The 25,911-nt window shown below is 36.9% G+C and overlaps 1 protein-coding gene across 4 annotated transcripts in view; it reads right to left on the minus strand.

The window, feature by feature from the left end:
• The window catches only part of MALRD1 (MAM and LDL receptor class A domain containing 1), a 438,921-nt gene that overhangs the window by 172,093 nt on the left and 240,917 nt on the right, over positions 1-25,911 (minus strand). For all 4 annotated transcript variants that reach the window (XR_012504288.1, XM_074358489.1, XM_045511295.2 and 1 more), the window contains exon 30: positions 10,650-10,833. Coding sequence is in view for 3 of the 4 variants with exons in the window: in XM_074358489.1 (XP_074214590.1) it covers positions 10,650-10,833 (184 nt within the window). In the remaining variant the exon portion in view is untranslated. The remainder of the gene's footprint in view (positions 1-10,649; positions 10,834-25,911) is intronic.

Below are 25,911 nucleotides of genomic sequence, written 5' to 3' on the forward strand. Positions count from 1 at the left end.
ATTGTAATTGAGACAAGTTCTAATTAGAAACTGCATGAATAGAGGATAATGTTAGTATTCAAATTTACAGGAGACTTCATTTGAACTTAGAGATCTTTCAAGGGCTATTTAAGGCTTACTAAGATGTATGCTCCAGTAATTATATTTTCTTAATATTATGAATGAGCCAAGTTATATAATTGTGCTTGATTATAATCACATTAATTATGATATTCAGTTTATCAATATGATATAATTACAATTGCATCTTTCAGTGTAGACCTTATTGACATTAAAATGCTAATTTTATCAAGTTTATTGAAAGATAAAGTAATATCCTGTATTTTCTAGGTATGTAATGAAAGGTTGACTGGAATGCAATGTTAAAGTAATTACACCCATTCATGGCTTTGATTTTTAAATTTAAAATAGCTGATTAATGATAGAATAAACTCAGTTACTTAGTCCTGTTGTCTACAATGTGGGCCTGGAACCAGGAAGAAGAATCTATTCTCCGATTTTACAAGAAGTAAATAACCTGGCTCTCAGGCTTAATGAAGAGCAACGTTGCTGGGTGACCATGACAAGGAGGCCCCTCCCCTGAGGCCCGTCTCAAATCAGCTCAAGCAGGAAGGCACAGTGAGGGCTTCAGCTGTCAGTGCTGGAGGCAGAGAGCTGATGTCAGAAGAGCTCCTCCACTTCCTGCTTCTACATTTTGTCTACTGTCAACTTTATTTGTCTGACAACTTTCCCCATAGGGTTGGAGACAGAGATGCTGCTGGACGGCCTTTCTTAACATATTTAAGTATCAGAATCTGAAAGGTAAATAGATATTTACAGTCCTAACTGTAAGTAACACTCCACTATTTAATGTAGGAAATTGCATGGTGTGTTAGTTAATCAGGACTAACTAGATTATATGACACTTAAAAAAACCTCCAAATCTCAAAAACACCATTGAGGGGGGGTCACTCGCTATATATCTAGAACAAGTTGGCAGAGGGACTTTCCTGTACACATTTTTTTCTCTGTGAGCTACCGTAAGATCTTGTATATATTTCCCTGTGCTATACAGTATCATCTTGTTTATCTATTCTACATTTTGAAATCCCAGTCTGTCCCTTCCCACCCCCCACCCCCTTGGCAACCACAAGTTTGTATTCTGTCTATGAGTCTCTTTCTGTTTTGCATTTATATTTTGTGTTTTTTTTTTTAGATTCCACATATGAGCGATCTCACATGGTATTTTTCTTTCTCTTTCTGGCTTACTTCACTTAGAATGACATTCTCCAGGAGCATCCATGTTGCTGCAAATGGCGTTATGTTGTCGGTTTTTATGGCTGAGTAGTATTCCATTGTATACATATACCACCACTTCTTTATCCAGTCATCTGTTGATGGACATTTAGGCTGTTTCCATGTCTTGGCTATTGTAAATAGTGCTGCTATGAACATTGGGGTGCAGGTGTCATTTTGAAGTAGGGTTCCTTCTGGATATATGCCCAGGAGTGGGATTCCTGGGTCATATGGTGAGTCTATTCCTAGTCTTTTGAGGAATCTCCATACTGTTTTGCGCAGTGGCTGCACCAAACTGCATTCCCACCAGCAGTGAAGGAGGGTTCCCTTTTCTCCACAGCCTCTCCAGCATTTGTCATTTGTGGCTTTTTGAATGATGTCCATTCTGACTGGTGTGAAGTGATAACTCACTGTAGTTTTGATCTGCATTTCTCTGATAGTTAGTGATATTGAGAATTTTTTCATGTACCTATTGATCATTTGTATGTCTTCCTTGGAGAATTGCTTGTTTAGGTCTTCTGCCCATTGTTGGATTGGGTTGTTTATTTTTTTCTTATTGCGTCATAAGAGCTGCTTATATATTCTGAAGATCAAGCCTTTGTTGGTTTCAATTGCAAAAATTTTCTCCCATTCCGTAGGTTGTCTTTTTGTTTTGCTTATGGTTTCCTTTGCTGTGCAGAAACTTGTAAGTTTCATTAGGTCCCATTTTTTTATTCTTACTTTTATTTCTTCTAGGAGAAAATTTTTGAGATGTATGTCAGATAATGTTTTGCCTATATTTTCCTCTAGGAGGTTTATTGTATCTTGTCTTATGTTTAAGTCTTTGATCCATCTTGAGTTGATTTTTGTGTATGGTGTAAGGGAGTGTCCTAGCTTCATTGATTTACATGCTGCTGTCCAGTTTTAACAACACCATTTGCTAAAGAGACTGTCTTTATTACATTATATATTCTTGCCTCCTTTGTCGAAGATGAGTTGACCAAAAGTTTGTGGGTTCATTTCTGGGCTCTCTATTCTGTTCCATTGGTCCATATGTCTGTTTTTGTACCAATACCACGCTGTCTTGATGACTGTAGCTCTATAGTATTGCCTGATGTCTGGGAGAGTTATTCCTCCAGCCTCTTCTTCTCTTCAGTAGTGCTTTGGCAATTCTAGGTCTTTGATGGTTCCATATAAATTTTATTATGATTTGTTCTAGTTCTGTGAAATATGTCCTGGGTAATTTGACAGGGATTGCATTAAATCTGTAGATTGCCTTGGGCAGTGTGACCATTTTAACAACATTGATTCTTCCAATCCAAGAGCATGGGATATCTTTCCATTTTTTAAAGTCTTCTTTAATTTGACACTTTTTGTTAATCAACAAAAGATACTTGCAAAAATGTAAACTACTTGCTTCAAGTAAGACTATTTTTTCAGTCTTTCCATGATGATTTGAGCCTACCAAGTCCTATAACACATGTACGTAAAATCTATTTTCTTTTCCCCTCTTCCCCTAAACTGAAAATTTTTCTGAATCAAAAATAAAATGTCTGTAACAATGAAGATGGGTTTAACATTGAATTTTTTAAAAACAGGGTTTACAATTGTCAGTGGCACAATATCATGTACACACGAAAACTGTTCAGAGAGAAGCGAAAAGTTCTCTATTTATTGATTCTTAGAAAAGGATTTATATAGAACATGCATGATGCCTCACATATCATCTAAGTTATAACAATGATAATAATTTTAAGCTATTTAGGTTCCCAGGCTCCAGGTTCCCAGGCTCCTGGAGTAGGCACAGGATGTTACATGATCAAGGAGAGATTGTTTTAAAGTTCGTCATGAAACTTCATTAAGTAGGCCATCTCTTCTCCAGCCGGCCGTGCCTGTCTTAGGTAGTCCTCCTCTGAGGATCTTACCCGTCGCTGGCTCTCCAGCTGTCCATACTGGATACATTAAATAGGCCATCACTTATCCAGCCGTCTAGGTGACCTTTCTCACAGCTTGTTTATCAGTTCAGCCCATCGCTAATTCTCTAGAGCCTTCAGGCAGGGGCCTACAACAATGTATAAAACATTTCAACTAGTGTTACTTAAACCCTCCACTGTTAGTCCTAGTGACATGTCTAATATCACCTGTCATTTTTTCAATAGTGTTTGAATTTATTAACAAACTGGATGTGGCAGGTGTTGTGCTACTGCTTTTACACCAAGGTACTCATGGTGATACTGACAGCATTCCATGCTGTTACGGCTAAACATGGCCGCTTCTGTGCCATTTGGCATCAGCAATCAACTTGGCTGTAGTATTCAGTGTGACCTCTGGATACCTCGATTTTCCAGAGCTGTAATGAAGATTAATTTAAACATGATGGTGAGGATAACGATGACAATCACGTCTAACATTTACTGAGTAGTTACCATGAAGAGTTAATGCTCAAGGCTCTTGGCATATATCAGCTTGTGAAATCCTCACAATTACCCTATGAAGCAGGTTCCATTTTTATCGCTATGAAGAAACTGAGGTAAAGTGTTGATAAGCACTTATTCAAGGTCACACAGCAACTAGGTGGCAGGGACAGGATGTAAGCCTAGGAAGGCTGATTCCAGAATCTGCTTCCTTAATCTCTGTGCCATGCCATGGTCTTTAGCACAGAGCAGGTGTCTTTGATGAGAAAGTTCCACGGCCATCGCCCCACTCTTACTTCCTTCTGCCCCAGCAATATGCTCCCTCCTAGTAAATCTGCCTCATTGGTCCCCAGGCCTTTTCCCTAGGATGTTTGTGTGCTTGCCTCTTAGTACATTTAAGGCTTTGCTCAACTGTAACTTTCAGAGACTATGCCTGATGACGCTAATCAGGGTAATAATTCTCCATCACTTCTTCTCTGTCATTCATAGCACCTGCCAACAAGACACAGATATTATATATTACTTTGTTTATTGCCTGCATCTGCCACCAGAATGCAACTCAATGAAGACTCTGTTCTGAATTTTCATACATGTAACAGGATTTGAATAAATCTTTTCTATTAATCCATTCCTCTGTCCATTTATCCATCCAGCCATCCATCCATGCATTTACCCATCCATCCTTATGCACCCTTACATTATACAGCCCTACATATTATCTACCCATTAGTTATTAAAATAAAAGTCACATTTAATTATTTCATTAGGGTGAGCCAGCTAATTATTTTTTTTCTGACTACCATCTCTTTTTTTGTTTCTTTTCTGGCAACATTTACTTCCAAAGAAAATTGGGGGAAGATCTAAATGCCACACTTGGAACACTCATGTGTTGAGTGGAAATACAGATTTTCATCTAAGTTAAGTGAAGAAGGTAAGTTTTGAAGTTAAATTTTACTGGGTTCTGTTCATAGATGTATGTATTTGTGAACTCTATACAGAGCAATCACTGTTTTGTGATCTCTCAAGTTCGATTTGAATTCAGAGAGATGCTGCACTGAAATCATTATCATCAAGACACTATTTTCACTCCAAATCAATTACTGCTTAAAGGACACTTAGGAGTCATACAGACAGCTTTTAAGGGGGGAAAATGAAAGGTGTGAGAGTGGTTGTAGTAAGAAAGAAAGGCTTTGGAGGTTATGTGTGAAGACAATGTACTAGACAACTACAATTATAATGATGCTGTCTTCTCTTCACTTTCTCCCAAAGGTACTGCCTTCCTTTCACATTTAGGGTTATTTTGGGAGCCTGATGTGTTTTGCTCTGTATGAATTTAGAGAGAGGCAAAGTAGTTACTGTGCTACTGTCTACTTAGAAGAATTTATTGACTTCTGGAAGCATTTTCTAGTCCCTAGGTTATTTCTTCCTTTTCCCTCAATGGAAAACTGGCCATCATTCAATTGTATTTTTCAGTGGATAAGGCAACATCTTACAGTTACTGGCTCCCATCCTGAGGTCCTGGGTTTACAGTGTCTCAGAGATGGTTCCAGAGCAGTCCTCACAGCACAAGACTTAGGGAGACACATGGGGAAGGAGAGGAAATGCCGGGCGTCAAGAAAGAGGCACTGAAAGGGGACATGGAAACTCAGGAAAGCCAAATGCTGTGTGACGCAGGCGTTTCAGCCCTGCTCTAAGGAGACGCACACAATTCACTGCGGAGTTTTCTGTAGCCTAGGCAGTCGATAAAGATTTGCTTAAAGAAACAGAACCAGCTTCTAAACGCTGATATAAAAAGTGCTGCCCCTAGAACAGTGTCAAGGTTTCTGCTATTGTTCATCTATACTTGTAGCCAAGAAACATTCAGTTCTTTCTACATCCCATGTTTTCTTCAGAGCATTTTCTATAACGTACATGATTGAATCCTTGTCAGAGCTCTTTAAGATGGAAATAGGATTCTTAACCATTTTATGGCTGAGAAAAATAAGACAAAGGAAGATTACATGACTTGCCTAAAACCTCGGAGCACAGAGCAAGGATTTGCACCAAATGCTCTTGTTGCAAGACTTGACATAAATGCTACTTAGTATTAAGAATAAACACAACAAGTATCAGCTGAATGTGTGTAATAAACGGATGTGCTTAATAAGTAACATCAATTGAAAACTGACTAACCATTTAAATTTAGAATTGGTACTTTTATAAATTACAATGATGGAATACTCCTTTCCCTTATCTATGAGTTCTCTTCCTAATTTTCTGTTCTATGGAGTGGTGGTTGCATTTTATAAGATTTTTGTACAAATCATTTTAAGATCAATTTTAATTTTAATTTTAAAATTCATAATCTGCCACTTTTTTTAATGAATAAGATACTTGCTTCCATGTCACTTTGTCCAAACAGAAGATATGCTTCTTTATGTGTCCCTGGACAGGACAAAGACATGCCTATTCTTTAATTTTTCTTTTTAGAAAAAATTCAAGAAATTTGGTAGTAAATTGGAGCTAGCACCACGATGTGTTTCAAATGCAAAGGAATTTTAAAAAGTATATATCTAGCTTTAGGTAGGCCGTGTGCTAAATATGATCTAATAAACTGAGTTATGTGTTTTTGAATGGAGAGCCAAAACTAAATATGAAGCTCAGATAGCTTTCTTATTTGCAGGTAAATGGATAACCACCAAATATATCTTACATCTACCCTCTACCTTCTCCAGTTTCACTCTTAATCAGTTTAATGCTTTGTTCTCAATTATTTTGAAATTTTAAAAGTATGCGTAGACACCAGAGTTGTCAGGAAGTCCTAGGAAAATCTCAAGAGATAATCCGTGATGATCCTAAAAAGGATTATAAGTCTACAGATTCTATGTAAATCTATACAAAATATGATAACTTGCTTTCTGAAATTTTCTGGCTCTATCTCCCTCCACTTCAATGCAGATCTTCTCTGTCCTCCATCTCTCCCTCATCTACTCAATTTTGATTCTACTCCCAGTGGTGTTTTTATTTGTTGCTCGTGTTTTGTTTTGTTTTTGAATGTGGGCTGCTGTTTTGGAAAGGAATCCGGGTGGATCCATTTTGTGTGTCCATGGAGTGTAGACTGCTCCAACCCCCCTGGATCTAACCACAGATCCCCTTGGACCCATCATTCTCAAAGTGGGTGAAATCCCTCTGGTTTAAGCTGCCCTCCTCAAACCACGTAACTGCATTTTCCAGTGAATCTCTGCTGACCCTTTCGTGATCCTCCTGGCTTCTCTCTCACAGACATAAGGACCATACAGATCTGTGGCTGTTGGCAGTTTTTCCCCAGCAGCTTGTATACTGGGTTGTGTAGGGATGTTTTTTCACTTAGTTTTGTTGCATGTTTTCCACAGCTTATGGACTTTGCTAATTACGCTCTGATTTTTTTTTTTAAGTCTATTTTTAAATTTTTTAAAAAATTGAAGTATATTTGGTGTATAATATTACATAAGCTACAGGTGTACAATATAGTGATTCACAATTTTCAGAGGCTTATACTCCATTTATAGTTCTTATAAAATATTGGCTATATTCCCTAGTTTTGATGGTTTTAATGGGAGGACTTGGGATAATTCAAAAGCTATTCTGCCACCCCCACCACCATCATCTTTAGAGAATTTTCTCTTAAGTCTTTTTTATTTTTAACAGCTTTTTGGATATATAATTTATAATTTACATACCATTAAGTTCACCCATATAAAGTTTCCAACTGAATGGTTTCTATATAATTATGAAATTGTGTAACAATCACAATAAAATTCAGAATATTTTCATCACCCCATAAAGAAACCCCATATTCATTAGCAGTCACTTCCCACCCCTTAATCTTTAGCCCTAGGTAACCGCTAATCTACTTTCTGTCTCCACATATCTGCTCTTCTGGGCATTTCACATATATGGAATTGCTAGGCAGATAGCTAGATATGAGCAGAGAAAGGGGATGCAGGCCAAATGGCAGGAATGGACAGAAAGGAGGGGCACAGGCTAAATACAGAAAACCACACATCCTGTAAACACCAGGGGTCCCTGGGCAGAGAAAGAAAAGCAGGAACCTCTGGGCTGATAAGTGGGGTCACACATTTTGGGGTGTCAAACAGCCTGCAGGCCAACAGAGAAAGGTGGAAAAGGGCAGGACTCTTCAGTGTCCAAATATAACCTTTTGCTCATAATGCACTCATTTCAATAAAATTAGCCTTGCAGATGAGAAGTACTGATGCCATGACACTTCCCATCCAGACTAAATAAGGACAAAAATCCCTCCTCCTCTCAGGAAGGTGGAGTTGGGATGAAAATCAGGGAATATGACCCCAAACCCTTCCCTTCCGAAGGAATATTCCACCCATTCATTTTTACAACCTGTGTAAATAACCAACTTGCCAAAAAAAACTCAGGAGAGCCGCTCACGTGAGCCTGCCTGCTGTCCCCTTGAAAGTATACTATCTACCCCTTAATAAACCCAAACTTTCCTTTCTTAACCTCAGCATCTTGTCTCTGAATTCTGGGACAGGACAAGAACATGGACACCGGCTACATCTGCCGGCAACAGTATCATATAGTGTGTGTTCTATTGTGATGGGCAGGATGTCACAGAGGAGGGAACATTGAGTCACTTTTTAAGTTATTCATCTCAAGTGGGGAACAGCAACAATTCCATTATAGATTTTATGGTGACCCATTTGCATATGATCTGAAGCTGGTCCCCTAATATGGGGCAATAAAAACACTGTCTGAAACTATGACATTGTTAATAATAATAATGATGGTTATAACAATAAAAGGCAATGCCTAAATTTTACTATGTGCTAAGACTATTCTAAGCACTTCACATATATTAACATTTAATATTCACAGAAATCTATGATGAAAGTATGATTATTATCATCCCCATTTTATTGATGCAGAAACTGAGGCACAGTGAAATAGACTCAGCCAAGCCAGTTGGTGGCAGAGCCCGATTCCACACCCAGGTAGTCTGACTCTGCTCCTTGTTCTTAACCATTTTCTACAGTGACTCTGATTTTTAGGTATGTCGTCAAATACTATTCTCTCCTAAATTGGCGATAGTAGAACACAACCTAGAGTAACTTATGCTCTAATTTGATTCTCATTACCATTTTTCATAGCACTGCTATACTACTGACATGTAATTTAAAACTAAAGGGACAGAAACATACTGTTTTTAGTTCCATACATGGTCTTTTAAAATTTCTTAAAATGTTTTCTTTTTTTCCTTCTATATTAACTGAAACATAATTTGAAATTCTTGTTCTTTGTAGCAGGCTCGTTATTTGAAAAACGGTTTGCTTTTTCCTAGGATATATTCAACATAAAATTGACCATATTCACTACAATTAACCAAAATTTACCTCTTTATTTGTGGCACAGAAAGCCTTAAAGCATTCTATCACTAAATATAAGATATTAACGTATTAGTCAGTAAGCTGAATGTTAAAACTGACTTGAACAAAATTAATTATAATCACATAAGTTTTGGCAGGACTTTAAAGGAAGAAGGGAAAGAAACAGTCCACACTTCTACATGAAAATCAGCAAAGCTGGAATAGTAACTCTCAGTTTTCTTCTGTCCTGAATTAACCCATCTAGGAGTCATTCTCCTTCCCTTGGGAAGAAAGGAATCTCTCCTGTTTAATAAAAGCTTCTTTCTTTCTAAAATCCTAGCAAAAGCTTCGAAGAATTTTTTCTTTTCAACTTGCCAGAATCATTGATAAATTGAGTAATGAACTATAATAGAAATTTAACTAGGAAACTACTAGAAAACTTACTAGAAAAGAGCTAAAGAAGCACATTCTCATTGCTAAGATACCTTTTTATGATTATATGTTCAGAACCATTTTCTGTGGTCCAGGAACCCTCTGCCAAACATCTCCAAGTGCAAACCCTGTCCCTTGTTTGACATAGATACCTGGGGCTCTGTCCTCCCTAGATAATCTGGGGTACATGAATTATGACTTCATGTAACATGTGTGTGTGTGTGTGTGTGTGTGCACACGTGCATGTGTGTGAAACAGCTGAGTATCAGTTACTTTCCCTAGAAACATGTGGGAGTCAATCTTAAACTCTCAAAGACTGACTTCTAAGCAGAATCCTCTGAACCAGCCCTGGTCATAAAAGAGCAAATGTTCTAACATCACCAAAAGCCAAAGTCACATTTTTGAACTGCTTCGGTGAAGCGGTATTTTAATATGAGAGCAACGATAAAACGAAATAGAATTCAGGTTTCGTTCTTCAGTCCCAGGGGCTTGCCTCCAAGTGAATCAGTGTAGGAAACCACGAAAGGCTGGTCTTTCGGCCAGTATACAGCACACTGTGCTATTTTGGAAATCAGATGGAATAACTCTTCAGAAAGAAATTTTGCCAGCTGTGAAATTGCACAGATGTATTTACAATTATTTTTGACATTTTCTGGGTAGTTTTGTAAAGAAAATCCAATTGTAATTACACTTCACATTTAGAAGCGTGATAAATGATAGCAAATTTTTTCAAGTTACTGTTCACTTGCTAGAGTATCATTTTAAATCCCTTAAGCATAGCTCTCAATTCAAGTTCTGGTTGAATGTATTTCTTATATATCCACTAACTGCCAGCTTTCTAACCCTTTTCACTGGTTTGTTTGAAATTAATTAAATTAGATAAACATATGTAAAGATTAGGCTTACATTTTAGTTGGTGTTGAAAAGTAAATTCAAAGGACAGCGCCTCTCCATGTTAGAAAGGGGACGATACGGAAGGAAGAGAGGAATTACTTGTGTGATTGAAGGATGAAGAAGCTGTATTTCTTAACATGGAAGTGTAAGCTCAAACATCATGAAATTATCTCTTTCAGTTGATTTTTGTCTATGTACAAAATACGTTAACAGTAGAACATTTTATAAATGTGAAGCAAAGATAAAATGGCTAGATTATAAATGTGCTTCCAAATGGAAGTGCTTCCCAGATACTCACCAGTCATGCAGTTTTCAAATTCAATGTCATCAATTGCAGCTCCTCCTCCCAGGTCCCTTGTTCTGATACCTTGAAATATGACTTCGAAATTCCTTAACTTTCCTAGCAGGATGACAGCCTTCTGCCAACGATCCTCAGCATTCTGCTTACTTTCTTGCCATACTTTTGAGAGTCCTTTCTCTGTCTGAAGGTAAAGAAATTCACATTAGATAAATAATTAAACACAAAAGAAGAGACAACACCACCAATTATGTAGAACACAAGCATTTGATCAGTAAAAATTGGTAAAAAACAAACAAGACTCTGATAATATTCATGGTAATACCTTCCCTCATCAAAACATATTAATCTACTAACTGTTCCCAAAAGCAAAACTGGCAAGACTAGCAATAAACTTGCCTTGGTATTTTCAGAGACATCATTAGTAGAAAGTGGTCCAGTCGGTCAAATCCCCTCCTCCGTGCTTGCACACACATTCTCAGTTGATATTTGATGGACTCTGAACAGTTTACAGAAGCCCTGGGTTGACTGCTCTAGGTACCCTCCCCACCAACCTTTTATTTACACCCCTTAGTCACTGATTTTGCACCTTCCTCTAAAGCTGAAGTAACTCACATAAGGGAAGAGAAAAGAGAGAAATGAAAGGAAGAATATGTGGGACAAATCACATATCCCTGATGGATATGAAAACAAACTGTGAAGTGCATTGAGCATGGAGGGAAAGTGATCATTTCTAAAGACCAGATTTCAAACATTCTGTTATAAGATTATATGATTTGGGCTATCTGTAAAATTCTACTATAATAATGATTATTATATGAGCACCAACAGTAACTATTTTATATCGAATTCTTCAATTGTAAAGGAACAATTACATTTCTAAGAAAACGTATGTAAATATCTCCTCTGAATGTCTCAGGTTGGTCTGCTAGGTGTCCAATATTCTAATGTACAAGTAATCCCAGGATAACTTGACATGATAAGACATGACCTGACATAGAGCGTAACTCTAACGACTGAATAAAAACGACACCAACAGTAAAACAGAATGTAAGTCAGCTGAGCACAAGGACAAAGCTTAGATTGTTTGTGTTGCTCTTGGCTACTCTGGGCCTAACCCTTATTGGGAATTAGAGGTTAACAAACTGTGATTATGACTATACAGCAGAGAAAGAGAAATACATCCACAGAGAATTATGTTTATGGTTAAGCCCCCCAAAATTAATATTTCAGGATCCAGTACTGTGTTTTCATGATGAAGTGAAAAGTAAGCATTGTCTCTGAAGCTTATAAATCAAACAGTGGAAGAGAGAATATTCAGTGGAATGGCATCTGGAAAATCAAGCAAGATGTCCCAACCGATTTATAGCGTACAATTGTAAAATATATAATTTATAGATTTTTCAAAAAAAAATGTAGACTCAAGGAAAAAGAAGTGCTTGCAGAGGGGATCCAAAGGAGTTACACATTCATGGTTTCATATTTTTGGGGAATTAATGTTAATAAATATGTCTGACAGCCTGTTATGCAGAGGGAGACACAGATCAATCAACCAAGAAGATCTTCTGTGGAATTACACAGAGAAAGAGGAACTCTGTATCACTTACTCTAAAATTAACTTTGCAAAACAACTGACAGTGCACAGACAGATCTTTCAACATCCTCCCCGAAACAACGAACACATTTTTACACCCAGAGACTCTCATGTGTAACTTCTGCACTGAAGGGGATGGGAAATTCGCACCTAATTAATGGAATTCCAAGGGTTTCTAATGACTAAGGAAGAAAAGCTTCTTCAAGGTTAGGCTTTGACTCTCAGCAATGTCTTAGTGATTTGGAATCAAAGGAATGATTAGTTAAATTAAAGATTAAAGTAGAGGGTGTCTGACACTTGGCAATGTAACAGGCACGGATGAGGATAAAAGTCTGTCTTAACTTACAAACTTAATTCACTTTGCTAATTTTTCCTATGAATCAGTTTCAGTAGGGTAAAGAACCACTCATACACTGTGCCAATCCCCAAAAGGGCTTTCAACGAATCAAAGGTTGTGTGATCACTTTAACCAATAAAATGCAAACCATTTGTTTCCTCTGACAACTGGCCTTCTAATACATGAGATCCGAATAATGTATTCATTATCATTTTATACGGCAGGAAAAGGAAATGAGGGATAAGTCTTTAGAAAACCAACCACAGATCAACCTAATGATGGGTGACTGTAGTATATTATTCTAATATATTTGCTATCATTCCACTTGGGATATAACATGTCAAATTGTATCCCCTAAAATTATCGAAAAGTATTCATCCAGATGTGCACTGGAGATTTAGTCACCTACTGACTTAGCCAGCCAGGGCTCCATTTACACAGCAAACACTTGATGCTCGCACAGCTCCCACACACTAAGTCAGACACCAGGAATAACAGGGTGAAAAGAAAGGGAGCCTATCCTGTGATGGTGATAATTTAATAGAGGAGAGAGTCATAAGAATTAATTACCATAAAATTACTATAGAAACATAAACAGAGCAACTATAGGAAAGTAGTTCTATACCAATCCCCTAATTTTTGTTCTGCATACATGGTTGCTTCATTTATTTACTTGATATTCTGATATGTATTCTTTCTTAACTGAGAAAGAAAAATATCTTACTTCTGACTCATGACTTTGCCGCTGTCTAAGGATGTATCTCTTGCATTCATGTGGATGTTAAATTCAAGAACCCAAGGCAATAAACAAATGAAAAGTAACTAAACACACTAATAAACAGGAAAAATTAGACCTTAATATATTAGTTAAATTATAAAAGTCAAAGAAAAAACTTTCTTCTTGTAATTAAACCTTTTTACCCAATTTTGAATTTATTTACCATGTACTCTACATATTGATCCTTTATCTTATATACTGTGTATTTGATTTTGCAGTGTGTTTGTCTTCCTACTTCATGCCTGTGTCCTTCTCTTCCACTTATGTGAAGAAAGGCAGTAAGAAGTGGTTAAAAGATAGAGCCACTTCAAGTTATACATATATATTAAAGTACAGTCACTTGGAATTTGTTTCATATGTTTGTGGTGAAGATATAAATTTCCACCAAATTATGAAGCAATATTTCCAAAACCAACTGATCAACAAGTCTTTTCTCCACTGACACATCTGACATATTCTTAATCTGTTTCTAGTATCTCTGTATCAATCTCTGATCTCTATTCCTCCATCAACAGCAGATTAATTAATTCACTAGATTTTCTTCTTCTGGGAAGATTTGAGTGGACTTCCTTTCCCATATTCCTCCTAGTAAGAACAATTCTAAGGCCACAAATTGGATAACCTAGAAGAAACTGGACCAATTCTGTAAATAACACAGTCTGCCAAAACTCATACAAGAAGAAATAATGTAAATAAGTCTGTATCTATTAAAGAAATTGAATCAATAATTAATAACTTTTCAAAACTGAAAGACTATGCCCAGATATGTTCATTGCTGAATTATAACAAATATTTGAGGAAGAAATCATACCAACTTCCTACTATCTTTTTCAGAGCATAGAAAGAGAGTATAATTCTTAACTCATTTTATAAGCCAACCAGCTTTACTCTAATACCAGATTCAGACAAAGGCATTGCAAGAAAAGCAAACTACAGACCAGTATCTCTCATATATTTTGATGTAAAAATCCTCACAAAATATTGGCAAATTAAATCCAAAAGATGTATGAAAAGAATTATACACTGAAACCACGTGGGATTTACCCCAGGCATGCAAGGCTGGATCAACATTTTAAAATCAATTGATGTGATCCATCATATTAACAAAGTAAAAAAAAAAAAAAAAAAAAAAACCATACAATCATATCAAAAGATGCAGAGAAATCATGTGCAAAATCTAACAGCCATTCATGATAAAAACTATAGTAAACTAGAGACAGAGGGGTAACTTTCCAACTTGGTAACTACTACCTACAAAGAAATCTACAGGCAATGTTGTACTTACTGCTGAGAAACTAGGCGCTTTCCCACTGAGGTTAAGTATAGGGCAAGAACGTCCGCTCTCACCACTCCTATCAATATCACGCTGGAAGTTCTTGCTAATACAATAACGCAACTAGGGCTAATAAACTCAAAGGTATACAGACTGGGGAGGAAGACACAACACTGCCTTTGTTCACAGATGACAAAGCTGTCTATGTAGAAAATATGAAAGAACTGCCAAAAACACTCCTGGAGAGAAAAGGCAATTACAGCAAAATTGCTGGATACAAAATTAAACTACAAAGTCAACTGCTCTCCTACAGACCAACATTGAACATGTGGAATTTGAAATTAAAAGCACAATAACATTTATAGTAGCATCCCCAAAACTAAATCTAACAAAAATTAATTCTAAATGGATCACAAAGCTAACAAGTAAAATGTGAAACTGTGAAGCCCATTAGATAACATAGAAGAAAGCCGAGGTGATCTCAGATACTGATGCTTTTTAAGATACAACACAACACTAACGACACGATGCATAAAAGAAATAATTGGTAAACTGGGCTTTATTAAAATTACAAACTTCTAGCCCATAAAAGGCAAAATCAAAAGAATTAAAGACCAGTCACAGATGGGGAGAAAATATTTGTAGAAAACACGTCTGAAAAAGGACTGTTATCCAAAAAATGCAAAGAAGTATTAAAACTCAACAATGAAACAAACAACCTGATTTAAAAATGGGTTAAAGACCTTAACAGACATCCTCACCAAAAAAGATACACAAATGACAAATAAACATATAAAAATACCCATTATATGTCATTAGAAAAAAAGGAAATTAAAACAACAATGAGATACCACTGCACACCCAGGAGAATGGCCAAAACCCAGGTCACTTACAACACCAAACGCTGGTAAGGAAATGGAACAACAGGAAGTCTCAAATCGCCAGAGGAAACGTCAAACAGCACAGCTACTCTGGGAGATGTTCTGGCAGTTTTTTTTTTTTTTACAAAACAAATTATACTTACATGATCCAACAATCTTACTCTTTGGCATTTATCCAAAAGACTGAAAACTAGAAAGAAAAATACTGTATGATATCACTTATATGTGGAATCTAAAAAAAAAAAAAAAAAAAAAGAACTTATTTACAAAAGAGAAACAGACTCACAGACATAGAAAACAAACTTACAGGTTACCAGGGGAGGAGGGAGTGGGAAGAGATAAATCGGGAATTTGAGATTTGCAGATACTAATATATATATATAAAATAGAAAAACAACAAGTTTATACTGTATAGCACGGGGAAATATATACAAGATCTTATGGTAGCTCACAGAGAAAAAAACGTGACAATGAATATATACATATTCGTGTATAATTGAAAAATTGTGCTCTACACTGGAATTTGACACAACATTGTAAAATGATTATAAATCAATAAAAAATGTTAAAAAAAAAAAAAAAACTAGTCCAGAAAAGGCAAAACTATAGAGGCAAAGAAAAGATCAGTTGTTGCCGGGGGCGGGGGAGAAGAGATAAACAGACAGAGCATACAGGAATTTTAGGATTTTTAGGACAGTGGAAATACTCTCTATGATGGTTATGTGTCATTAAACTTCTGTTCAAACCCACGGAAAGTACAACACCAAGAGTGAACCCTAAAATAAACTATGGACCTTGAGTGATTATGATGTGCCCATGTAGGTTTATACCTGGTAAAAAATGTATTATTTTGGTGAGTGATGGTGCTAATCGGGGAGGCTATGCGCGTGTGGGGACAGGGAATCTCTGTACCTTCCTCTGAAGGTTGTTGTAAACCTAAAACTGCTCTTAAAAAATAAAATTTTTTTTTTTTTTAAAGAAACTACCAAAAATCTTCGGAAGTAATTGGAATGGGTCATTTGAGAACACGAAGGATTGAGGGCTGTTTTTAAAAAACTGACTTCAGGAAAAAAAAAACTGAACTAAATTATAGAATCGAGACTTCTAGAAGCCAAACATGAGATATGAAAGATGAAATGGAATTATCTCAAAACACAGTATGTGTCACAGTGATGTGCCTGCAGGCTCTGAAGTCAGACTGTCAGGTCTAAACCTGAGCCCTGCCCCTACTGGCGGTTATTTCATCTATAAAGTGGGGAGTAAATGTGTTTATGTCATAGTGTTGGTGTGAGGATTAAAGTAATGTTAATGGAGCAACTACACTGGTCGTTGATATAATATTGTAATAATGCTTATTATTAACAAAATGCAAAAAAGCAAAATGCAAAGAATTAAAAATTATGAGTGAAATGACAAGAGATGTGGCTTGATTTAGAAAATCCACACTTAAATACAAAAGGTCTAGAATAAAGGGGAGACTAGATTGAGGAGGAGCAATAATCAGAAAGAATAATAAATGAAAATTTCTGAGCTAAGAACAACTCAAGATTTTAAGATCAGGGCACATCCTGCAGAAATCTCCAGACTCAGAGTTTAAAAGAAAATGCCTCAAGCTTCAAGATATAGGAAGCAGTTTACTTACAAAGAATGAGAATTATGCTGGTAACCAGGGTCCTCTCAATTAAAATATTAAATATAGAAAACAGTGGAACAAAATGTTCAGGCCTCTGAGGAAAACAAAGCAAACACAAAAGAAAACAAAGTGAAACAAAAATGGTGATTCTAGGACACACACCTTAGCCAACAGATCACATCTGTGTTAACTACAAAGATACAAGCATAATAATTGTGGTCTTGTCCTTCTGAGGTGCTTAGCATTTACTCCTCCATGGAACCATCTAGAACAAATCACACTTTCTTGGCCAATATTCATAGCACCTTTAATGTGAGAAGAACTACATTCACTCCAAAATACTCCTCTGGAATACAACTGTCATGACAATTGACATGACATTCTGGGAAAGCCAAAACTATAGAGATGATTCAGAGTGCTGGAAGGGAACTGAACAGATTAAGCACAGGGGATTTTATTTTAAGGCCATGAAACTTTTCTTGATAGCATTGTAACGGTAAATGTGAGACACTGAGCACTTATCAAAACCCACAGAACTTCACAGCACAAAAGTAACCTTAATGTACTCAATTAAAAAAAATCTTTAGGAGGCTGAAATATCCCAGGAAGGAAGGCACAATCTGGCAAAACAGTCTAGAAGTATTACAAATGTACGAAACAATGTCACTGACACCAAGAAGGCTCACGACTATTTCAACAGAAAAATGTTATTAGGGAAAAACAGAAAATCTGAATAAAGTGTGGACTTTCAGTTACTAATAATGTGTAACACTGGTTTATTAACTGTGACAAACGTAAGATACTAATAATTGGGGGAACTTGGGTGTGGGGTATACAGGGGCTGAACAATCTTTACAACAATCACATAAATCTAAAATTATTCTAAAATAAAACATTTTAATAGATAATTTAAAATATGTAAATTCATATACTTGTATAAAATATCTTTTATGCAATTCTCAGGAGTAATGAAAAATTATCAAGTTTGAGAAAGTCAGAAAAAACAGTAACTATAAGAACTAATTGACCTTTACTCATTCTTAAGATAACAGAGCATAGCTTCCAAATATTCCAATTAAAAAAAGCTTTATTTCTATGTTTGGCATGTTCATGAATTATTTTTGCTATTTTTTTTCAAATTTCGTCAATTTTTTAAACATAAACATACTGCTCACAAAAAAATTAAGTACATAAGTGATACATTAAAAAGATGCAATGTCATACAGGAGTCATTCTGAACCTAACTAATAACAACAAAAAGTCATTTAATACATGTTTGGTCGTAATCACTGACACAGCACGCTAGTTTGTCTTCTGCCTCCAGACAAGACTGAAATATTGAATAATGATGCTACATGGTATTAGAACCCTCCATAGCTACGATGAAATGTTTTTAAAATATCTTTTTAAAAATTGAAAGGAGTGGCTAGAGTTGAGTATAATATCTGTATCTCACAGATAAATACATGTATTTCTTAAATCATCTAAATATTAAGTATTTGAAAAATTAAATACTACAAGTTTATGTTCTTTAAAACTCCAATGTTCAAAGTTTATATATAGCTTAACCCTAGGTTGAATTTTCAAAAATAAGATGAAATCAAGTATAGGCTGTTTTGAATGTCCGCAGAAATACCTTGCAAACAGCTACTGTACTGGGAATAAAATCTGTACTCAGTCAGGGGCTCTTGTGTTTATAGGAGGTCCTCTGCCCTGACAGAATGATTCTGAAGGTTAAACCAATATACTCACTGGATAGACATGTGTGGTTTTAGATGTACATTCCATGAACACATTTTAAGCAGTATATCCTCATGTTTTGCTAGAGTAATGTTCCTTTAAATCTAAAACATTTATTTCTTGATAATATTCTTTAAAATTGAAGGCAACCAGTCTGGGACATTGAGCTGATGAAGGCAGTTGAATGTAAAGCACAAATATCAATAAAGCTAAAATTGACTAATTTCTTAAAATCACTTATTTTTTTTAACCATTCCAATCTTTCTATTTCCCAGGGTTTCCAAGAACAGAATCACAACCTCATTTACACTGTACAAGATAGAAAATTCAGTTTCTCTGTCATTCATAGGCACACACAGATCTGATACATATATTTCTGTATATACATATGTGTGAGTCTTTGCCATATTGGAGCAGCCGCAAACCCTTCAAGGATCTTCCTGTGGGGTCAGGAGCCACATCTTTACCTGGACTAGAGAAGCCCCTGCGCTGTGGGTCTCCTGTCTGTTTACAGAATGGTCGCAAAGTCCCCGTGCGTGACCTTCTGTTGAGCCTTCTCATTTTCCACACAGATGTTCATTTTTTTCTCCGTGTTCACTGGCCACTGGAAGTGACCTGGCCATCTCAGCACATTTATATGAAATGCACTTTTTCTTTCCCCATTTCTACCTCGTTAATCCCCAGTCACGCTTCAGTGGAATCATCACTTCCTCATGGCAGCCTTCACTGACCTCCCTGACAAAGTCATACCGCCCGGCCAGGGGCTCTGAAAGCACTACATATTTCTTTCTCCTCCTTAGCCCTCACCACACTTGCAATTATATACGCTCTCCATTAGTGTCAAGACTTGATAAATATCTATCTCCCCCATTAAATAAACAGAATCGAATGCTGGGCAAACTCCGATCAGCCGTACCTAGCACGGTGCCCTGCTTATAGTAAGGTCCCCAGTAACTAAGCACAACTGGAGTGCGTGTGTCCATGTCTACATATTTGGGCGAGTAGGAAATAAAAGTGCATTGCATGGCTGATACTAAACGTGTATGTAATACGAAGAGTGCAATCTGACAATGTGCTTATTATAAAACATCCAGAGTCTTCCAAAGTCCTTTTCAAACAGTTGGCAGGGGCCTCTGACATTACCGGTTTGGAGGAGAAACAACAGATCGTATCAACAGAACAACTACTGGAATTACAGGAATACAACGTTAGTGATTGTCCTTTGCTCTTCAAATGTCACCTTGGAGAAGCCTTCCCGAGACCCTTAGGGTGGGTTCCATCCCAACTCAATCCACGTCACCTTGCTTTAATGTTTCTATAGCACTTTTGCTTCTCATTTTCCAGTATCACTTTATGTTTCCGTTATTTCAATAATTCTTCATTGTCTGTCTTCCCCATCACAATTCAAAGTCCATGAAGACAAGAGCTTTCTCCATCTTATTCCCCTCTGGATCTCCCATGCCTAAAACAGAGCCTGGCTTAGTGTAGGCACTAAAAAGGCATTCGTTTGATCAATGAATACATACTTCATCTCAACGTGGTGACTTAAGATGTTGCATGGAATCGTTAGTACTGGCTGACCTTTGTCTCAAAGCGTCTCTATAAAACTTCTATTGGACTTCAGATTCTTTCTCTCATATAGGTAAAAACTAGTTTTAATAGGCTTAAATTGCACAGCCTGTCATAATACACATTTAAAAATTCACTAAAAGATATGTCCTCTAAACAGTAAGTTATTACATTTATAGAGATGATTCCCTGAGATGGAAAGTAATTGTTTTAAACCTTAGGTGATGTAAAAAGGAGTAAGAATTATTTATAATAAAGGACAGACCATGGAGCTGATTGTTCTGACGAAGTTACATTCAGAATTATTCTTGCAAGGTCTTTACTCATTTAAAGAGAAGGCTCACTAACCCAATTAAAATTCCCAATCTATGATATTCAAGGTGATTTCCTACTTTGTGTTTGATGGCTTGTTTCTACTGTCTTTCACACTACATTTGGTTCCTGAAGGAGAAAAACATTCATATGGCCGAACACAGAGGAACAAGGGGGAAAAATTAAAATGAGGAGTCTTTTGGAGGCATCTGACAGAAAGACTAATAAGAGGAGGCAGCAAGGTCTGGAGCAAAATGTCAGTCATGAGTGACTGCGCCTGTCCCTTGGCACAGTGTCACTCGTGAGGGTGTCCTGTCGCTCTCTTTCTCCAGGGGTGGGAAATCGTGAGACGGAAAATAAAACAAATACATGTGTGCGAAACAGCAAACGTGTACAAAGGAATGACAAACTTCAACTTAAGTTCCTTGTATAATTTTTTCTTCCCAAGGGGCACTGGTATATACATTTTTTAAAATAAAATATGAATAAAGAACCTTGCAGTAGAGTATTAAAAGTAAAATTTTCAATTTAAAATCCTCTGAAAACCAATACTGTCTAATTGGAAGCACAAAAATTAAATATATAAGGGTATTACTACCCAGAAAAGTATATATTAGGTGTGTATAAAGAAGGAGAGAAATTTCCTGCTTGAATAAATCATTGGATTTACCAAACTAGGAGTACTGCTTAGTATTTAATAAACAAGTGAAATATATTCAAACTTTTAATCTCAAAATATATTAGTAAAATAAAAAGATGCATTGAAAAAAAGGACTACCAACCTAAAATGTACCTACTATGAATCCATTTTATAAATAAGAAAACTGAGGCTCAGAGTACTTAGAAGACTTGCGACTGTGAACACGTAATAAGACATAGAAGGATAGAGCAGAGACTGGCCCCAGACTTCTCTGATTCTAACGCCTGAATCGCTGCCCACCACCTGGAACTGGATGGACACACTGACAAGAGGCCGCACGCAAGCAGTGGTTTAGGACTCTGCTAAGCCAAATGCAATATTTCTCTTTAAAAAGGTAATAAAAACACTGACTCCATAATTTATTGTCTGGACAGTTTAACTGCTGAAATGCCAGGGTAAAAACTAAAAAATGAAAGTTTGATTTGATTTAGCCTTTCAATTTATTATGTATATAAAAAATCTGAGAGCCAGGCTCATTAAGGTTTAATATCATCAAGAGCTGTGTGTGTCTCTTGAAGCCTTGGGCAACAGCACCGAGACCCAAATGCCCATGAGTGGCAGATTAATTACTCGGCAATAAATGGTAAGAAGTTTCCTAAGGACAGCAATAAGGAATAATTATTGCATTTATTTATTCATATCCTTGTTCCAGGGATTAAAGATGGAGATACTAGAGTATAACAAAAGGAAACTGAGTGATGAAAATGTAGTTCAAGGGAAAACTCACTTGGTAAAAATTAAGCAAACTCTAGTACACTGACCTACATGTTGGCTGTAGACATTCCTCATAGCTGCATTTGTTAGTAAAAAGAAGCTGCTGACACAGACACAGACACACAGACACACAGACACACACACACACACACACACACACACACACACAGAGTATCTAAAAGAGGAGGGTAATTAGAAAAGGGGGAACACACTGAAAAGGATGAAAAGGATACAAAGTTCTATCCACAGATTTTAGGTGCCACAATTTCCTCTCATCTATCAAAGACTAAAATTCCAAAACTTAGCAGTAAATATTGTCACCAATTAGTGGTATCTTCCATGAGACTTGGACAGGAGGACCATGTCACTTTTTGTAGGTATTTCTCATCCCTGAAACCACATGGTAAATGATAAACGAACTAAAATCTCTCACTATTCACACACACACACACACACACACACACACACACACACACACACACACAAATAAAAGAAACTAAATTAAATATCTCACTATTTTCAAATTTGACTCATCTATCTTTATTTTATTTTGATCTCAGTGGACTGTAATGAAAATAACCCAGCTCTCTACTAATTAGATATGTTTTTTAACAACTATGAGCCTCACTTTCCTCATCGGAAAAGTGAAAACTGTCCTACCTGCCTTGAAGTCTTTTGTAAGGATTGGAGATCAAACATTTGAAGCTTCTAACACAATGCTTAACATGGAAGACACTCACATTTGACCAACATACGTTCACACATGAACATTAAAGTTACTAGAAAATTAAAAATGTGTTTCTAAAATATAAATCGTATTATTTAAACAGTATCATCCTTCATCCTATTTTTTTCCCCAGTGAGATGTTTTGGGAGTAAGATGAAGAAAAATAAAAATAAGAAAAAATATACACACACATATACATATGTGTGTGTATATATATCATATATACTCATATTTGTATATATCATATGTATATATGTGTGTGTATGTGTATATATATGTATATACATCATTCTCAAGGGATTAGATTAGTGCCTTGAGATTGGGTGAGGAGGGAAGACTAATGAATGAGCCGGTAGCTTGTGGCTAGAAGGAGACTCGAAGGACAAGGAGTCACCCTGCAACCACCCACTGCACAACCCTGGACCACAGAGGTCTCCACGTGAAGTCCCTCTGTGCTGTCAAGAAGCAGAGCCCAGTACCTGCTGGGGGTCTTTCCCTCCTACCTCCCTCTCCAGTTCTAAGCAACTCAAGTCAACGCATGCAGCTCTTTGTATACAACAGACAGAAGAGGCACCGAATCATTCAGTTTTTTTTTTTTTGTTACCCTTGCAATTCACTACAACCCACCAAGAATAATCATACCCTACTTCCAATTCCACACTTGTCAGCCACGACTTAACACATACACGTAGATGCGTAAGGGATACACATACATGTACACATACACACACACACTGTGTATACACAGACACATATGTATATCTACCATAACCTACTGACTTCAATTATATCTTGAAAGTCACCAGAAGCCATTCTTCCCCCACCCCAGGGGTGAGTCACTAATGACAGTGGAAGGAAATGGGGGATAAATCATGAATAACAGGTAAAGACCAAAGAGAGATTAAAAAAATCAAAATATATAGCCAAAACTCCACTATAAAGGCTAAGAATAAGAAAAAGCCTCATTTTTAACGACTAATACAAAGGGCTGGGGTTTACTTCACACTGTCATTTAATAGCTATTTAAGGGCAGATCACCACTGTCTTGGAAAGGGCCCGTGACAGAAGAGAACATGGGGAGGAAATAGCCCCTAGCTGTTCTTTTAAAGATGTCATTAAACGTACAGCTATAATATCCGAAAAGACAAATCCCAAAATAATTCATGTCAGCCATTAATATGCTTTTTGGAAAGTGGTCCCCCTGTTGCAATACTGTCTTCTTCCCCTTTGCTGCATTTTCCTTTTTATTTTTTCTTTCAACCCTTTGACAATTCGATTTTAAAGAGCCAGCCTTTTGTCAGCTAGAGACCCGGACTTCACTGGTACCTGATGTTAATCTGGCTGCCAAGCAAACTCAGCTCAGAATTTTATAGCTTTTGATAAAGGCCATTTCAAGACTCAGCAAGAAACGATGTGATTTTTAAAGCAAATGTTAATACTTAAACGCAACATAATTGGAGAAGTTTCTGGAAACAGAAGCAAGTTACAGTGAATTGTCCATTTAACAAAAGCAACAAATGTCTTCCTGCAATACTTTACTTGTAGCCCTGCAAGTGGCTTTAGCTCTGTTTTTCTGAAGTGTCCCATGTGAAAAGGCAAATCTCACGGTATGGCATCTCTCTGTGTAGGACAGTCAGTAATACCTCTTTCTGAGTTTTGGTTGCGCTGGAATTAGTTACGAGGATGTTAAGGAACAATCAACATAATTCCAGAAATATGAGCTAGACTGCCAAACTCTTAGCTCAACTCATTTAATTGAGTATACATTCTAAACAAATTGTTTTTCATTTATTCTTCTGTTGGTTTTATTTTAGCGGTACATGTTACACCATCTATTCTACGATTGGTTTCACCCATATTTTTATGCCATCCCTATTAGATTAAGGCCCACCATAAAGGATTCATATGACAGAATCATCTCATGTCACTCTTATTTTCCAGCATGTTCCTACGTCAAACCATGTTCACTGTTAGCACGGTCATCCTTATGCAGATGGAAATCAGACTCCTGGTGCATCCTGGCCTTCATGAATGGCAGAAGGAAGTGCTCCAGGGTGACATGAAGCTGCCAGTTCAACAAGTTGTTTTTAAGAATTCAGTTCTGTACATCACGTGGGGAAGGAACTCACAACCTTCCTCCCAGGGCCTCAACCCCTTGATTTTTCCTCTTCATTACTGACACCAAGGTCCATTGTGTCATCTCTTTAAACACATGATGACCTGCCATTGGAGTCCCTCAATATTCTGATATTCTTCCATGAACACTCAAAGTGCCACCTGTACTATACTTCTTGCCAGCAGGATGACTCAATGCTTAATGCATTCAGTTCAAACCTTAGCATCACCATTTGCAGAGAGTACTTCATTGTAGGGTTGGGTTTTTTCGGTCATTTTAGTATTACATTAAACTTTAAAGCCTATTATTTCCAAATCATGATCGTTTTAGTTAAATTACATCAAAGAGAGTGGAAATAATTATATCTGTGCCTAGAGTAACAGTAAATTTCTATCTCCCAAAGAAACAGCTGTAGAGTAAAACTAACTAAGCAGGATTTCATCTTTACAATGGAATGGAGAGAGTCCGCCCTATCTAGATCCATGCTTTTCTGGAACAATATAAACAATTACAACTTGATAAAATCTTCTAAGCCAGATTGGACTGAACCTCATAGAGCACTCAGTAGGCTTCACAAAACTTCTTCAATTAGAATGAGTGCTTTTTTCTTTGGTTGAACCTCAGTCTTTCCCTTCTAAGGGGCATCTTCCAACCTGAAGGTATGATATGAGTACAGAGTGACTACCACACAGGCTGGAGCATCTCATTAGGGGCTCCACTTCCTCGGAGTGGAAGTTAAGAACACCCCAGTGGGGGCAGAGCCTGATTAGTGATGGAATTGCCCTAAAGTGGGACAGAAAGAAAGGGCAGACCCAAACTACTTCTCTTGGGGGCATGCTTGGATCACACGAGCAAAGAATGAAAATGCTATCCTTATTCCGTGCTTCA

Source organism: Camelus bactrianus, chromosome 35 (genome assembly GCF_048773025.1).
Source record: "Camelus bactrianus isolate YW-2024 breed Bactrian camel chromosome 35, ASM4877302v1, whole genome shotgun sequence".
Taxonomy (NCBI): domain Eukaryota; kingdom Metazoa; phylum Chordata; class Mammalia; order Artiodactyla; family Camelidae; genus Camelus; species Camelus bactrianus.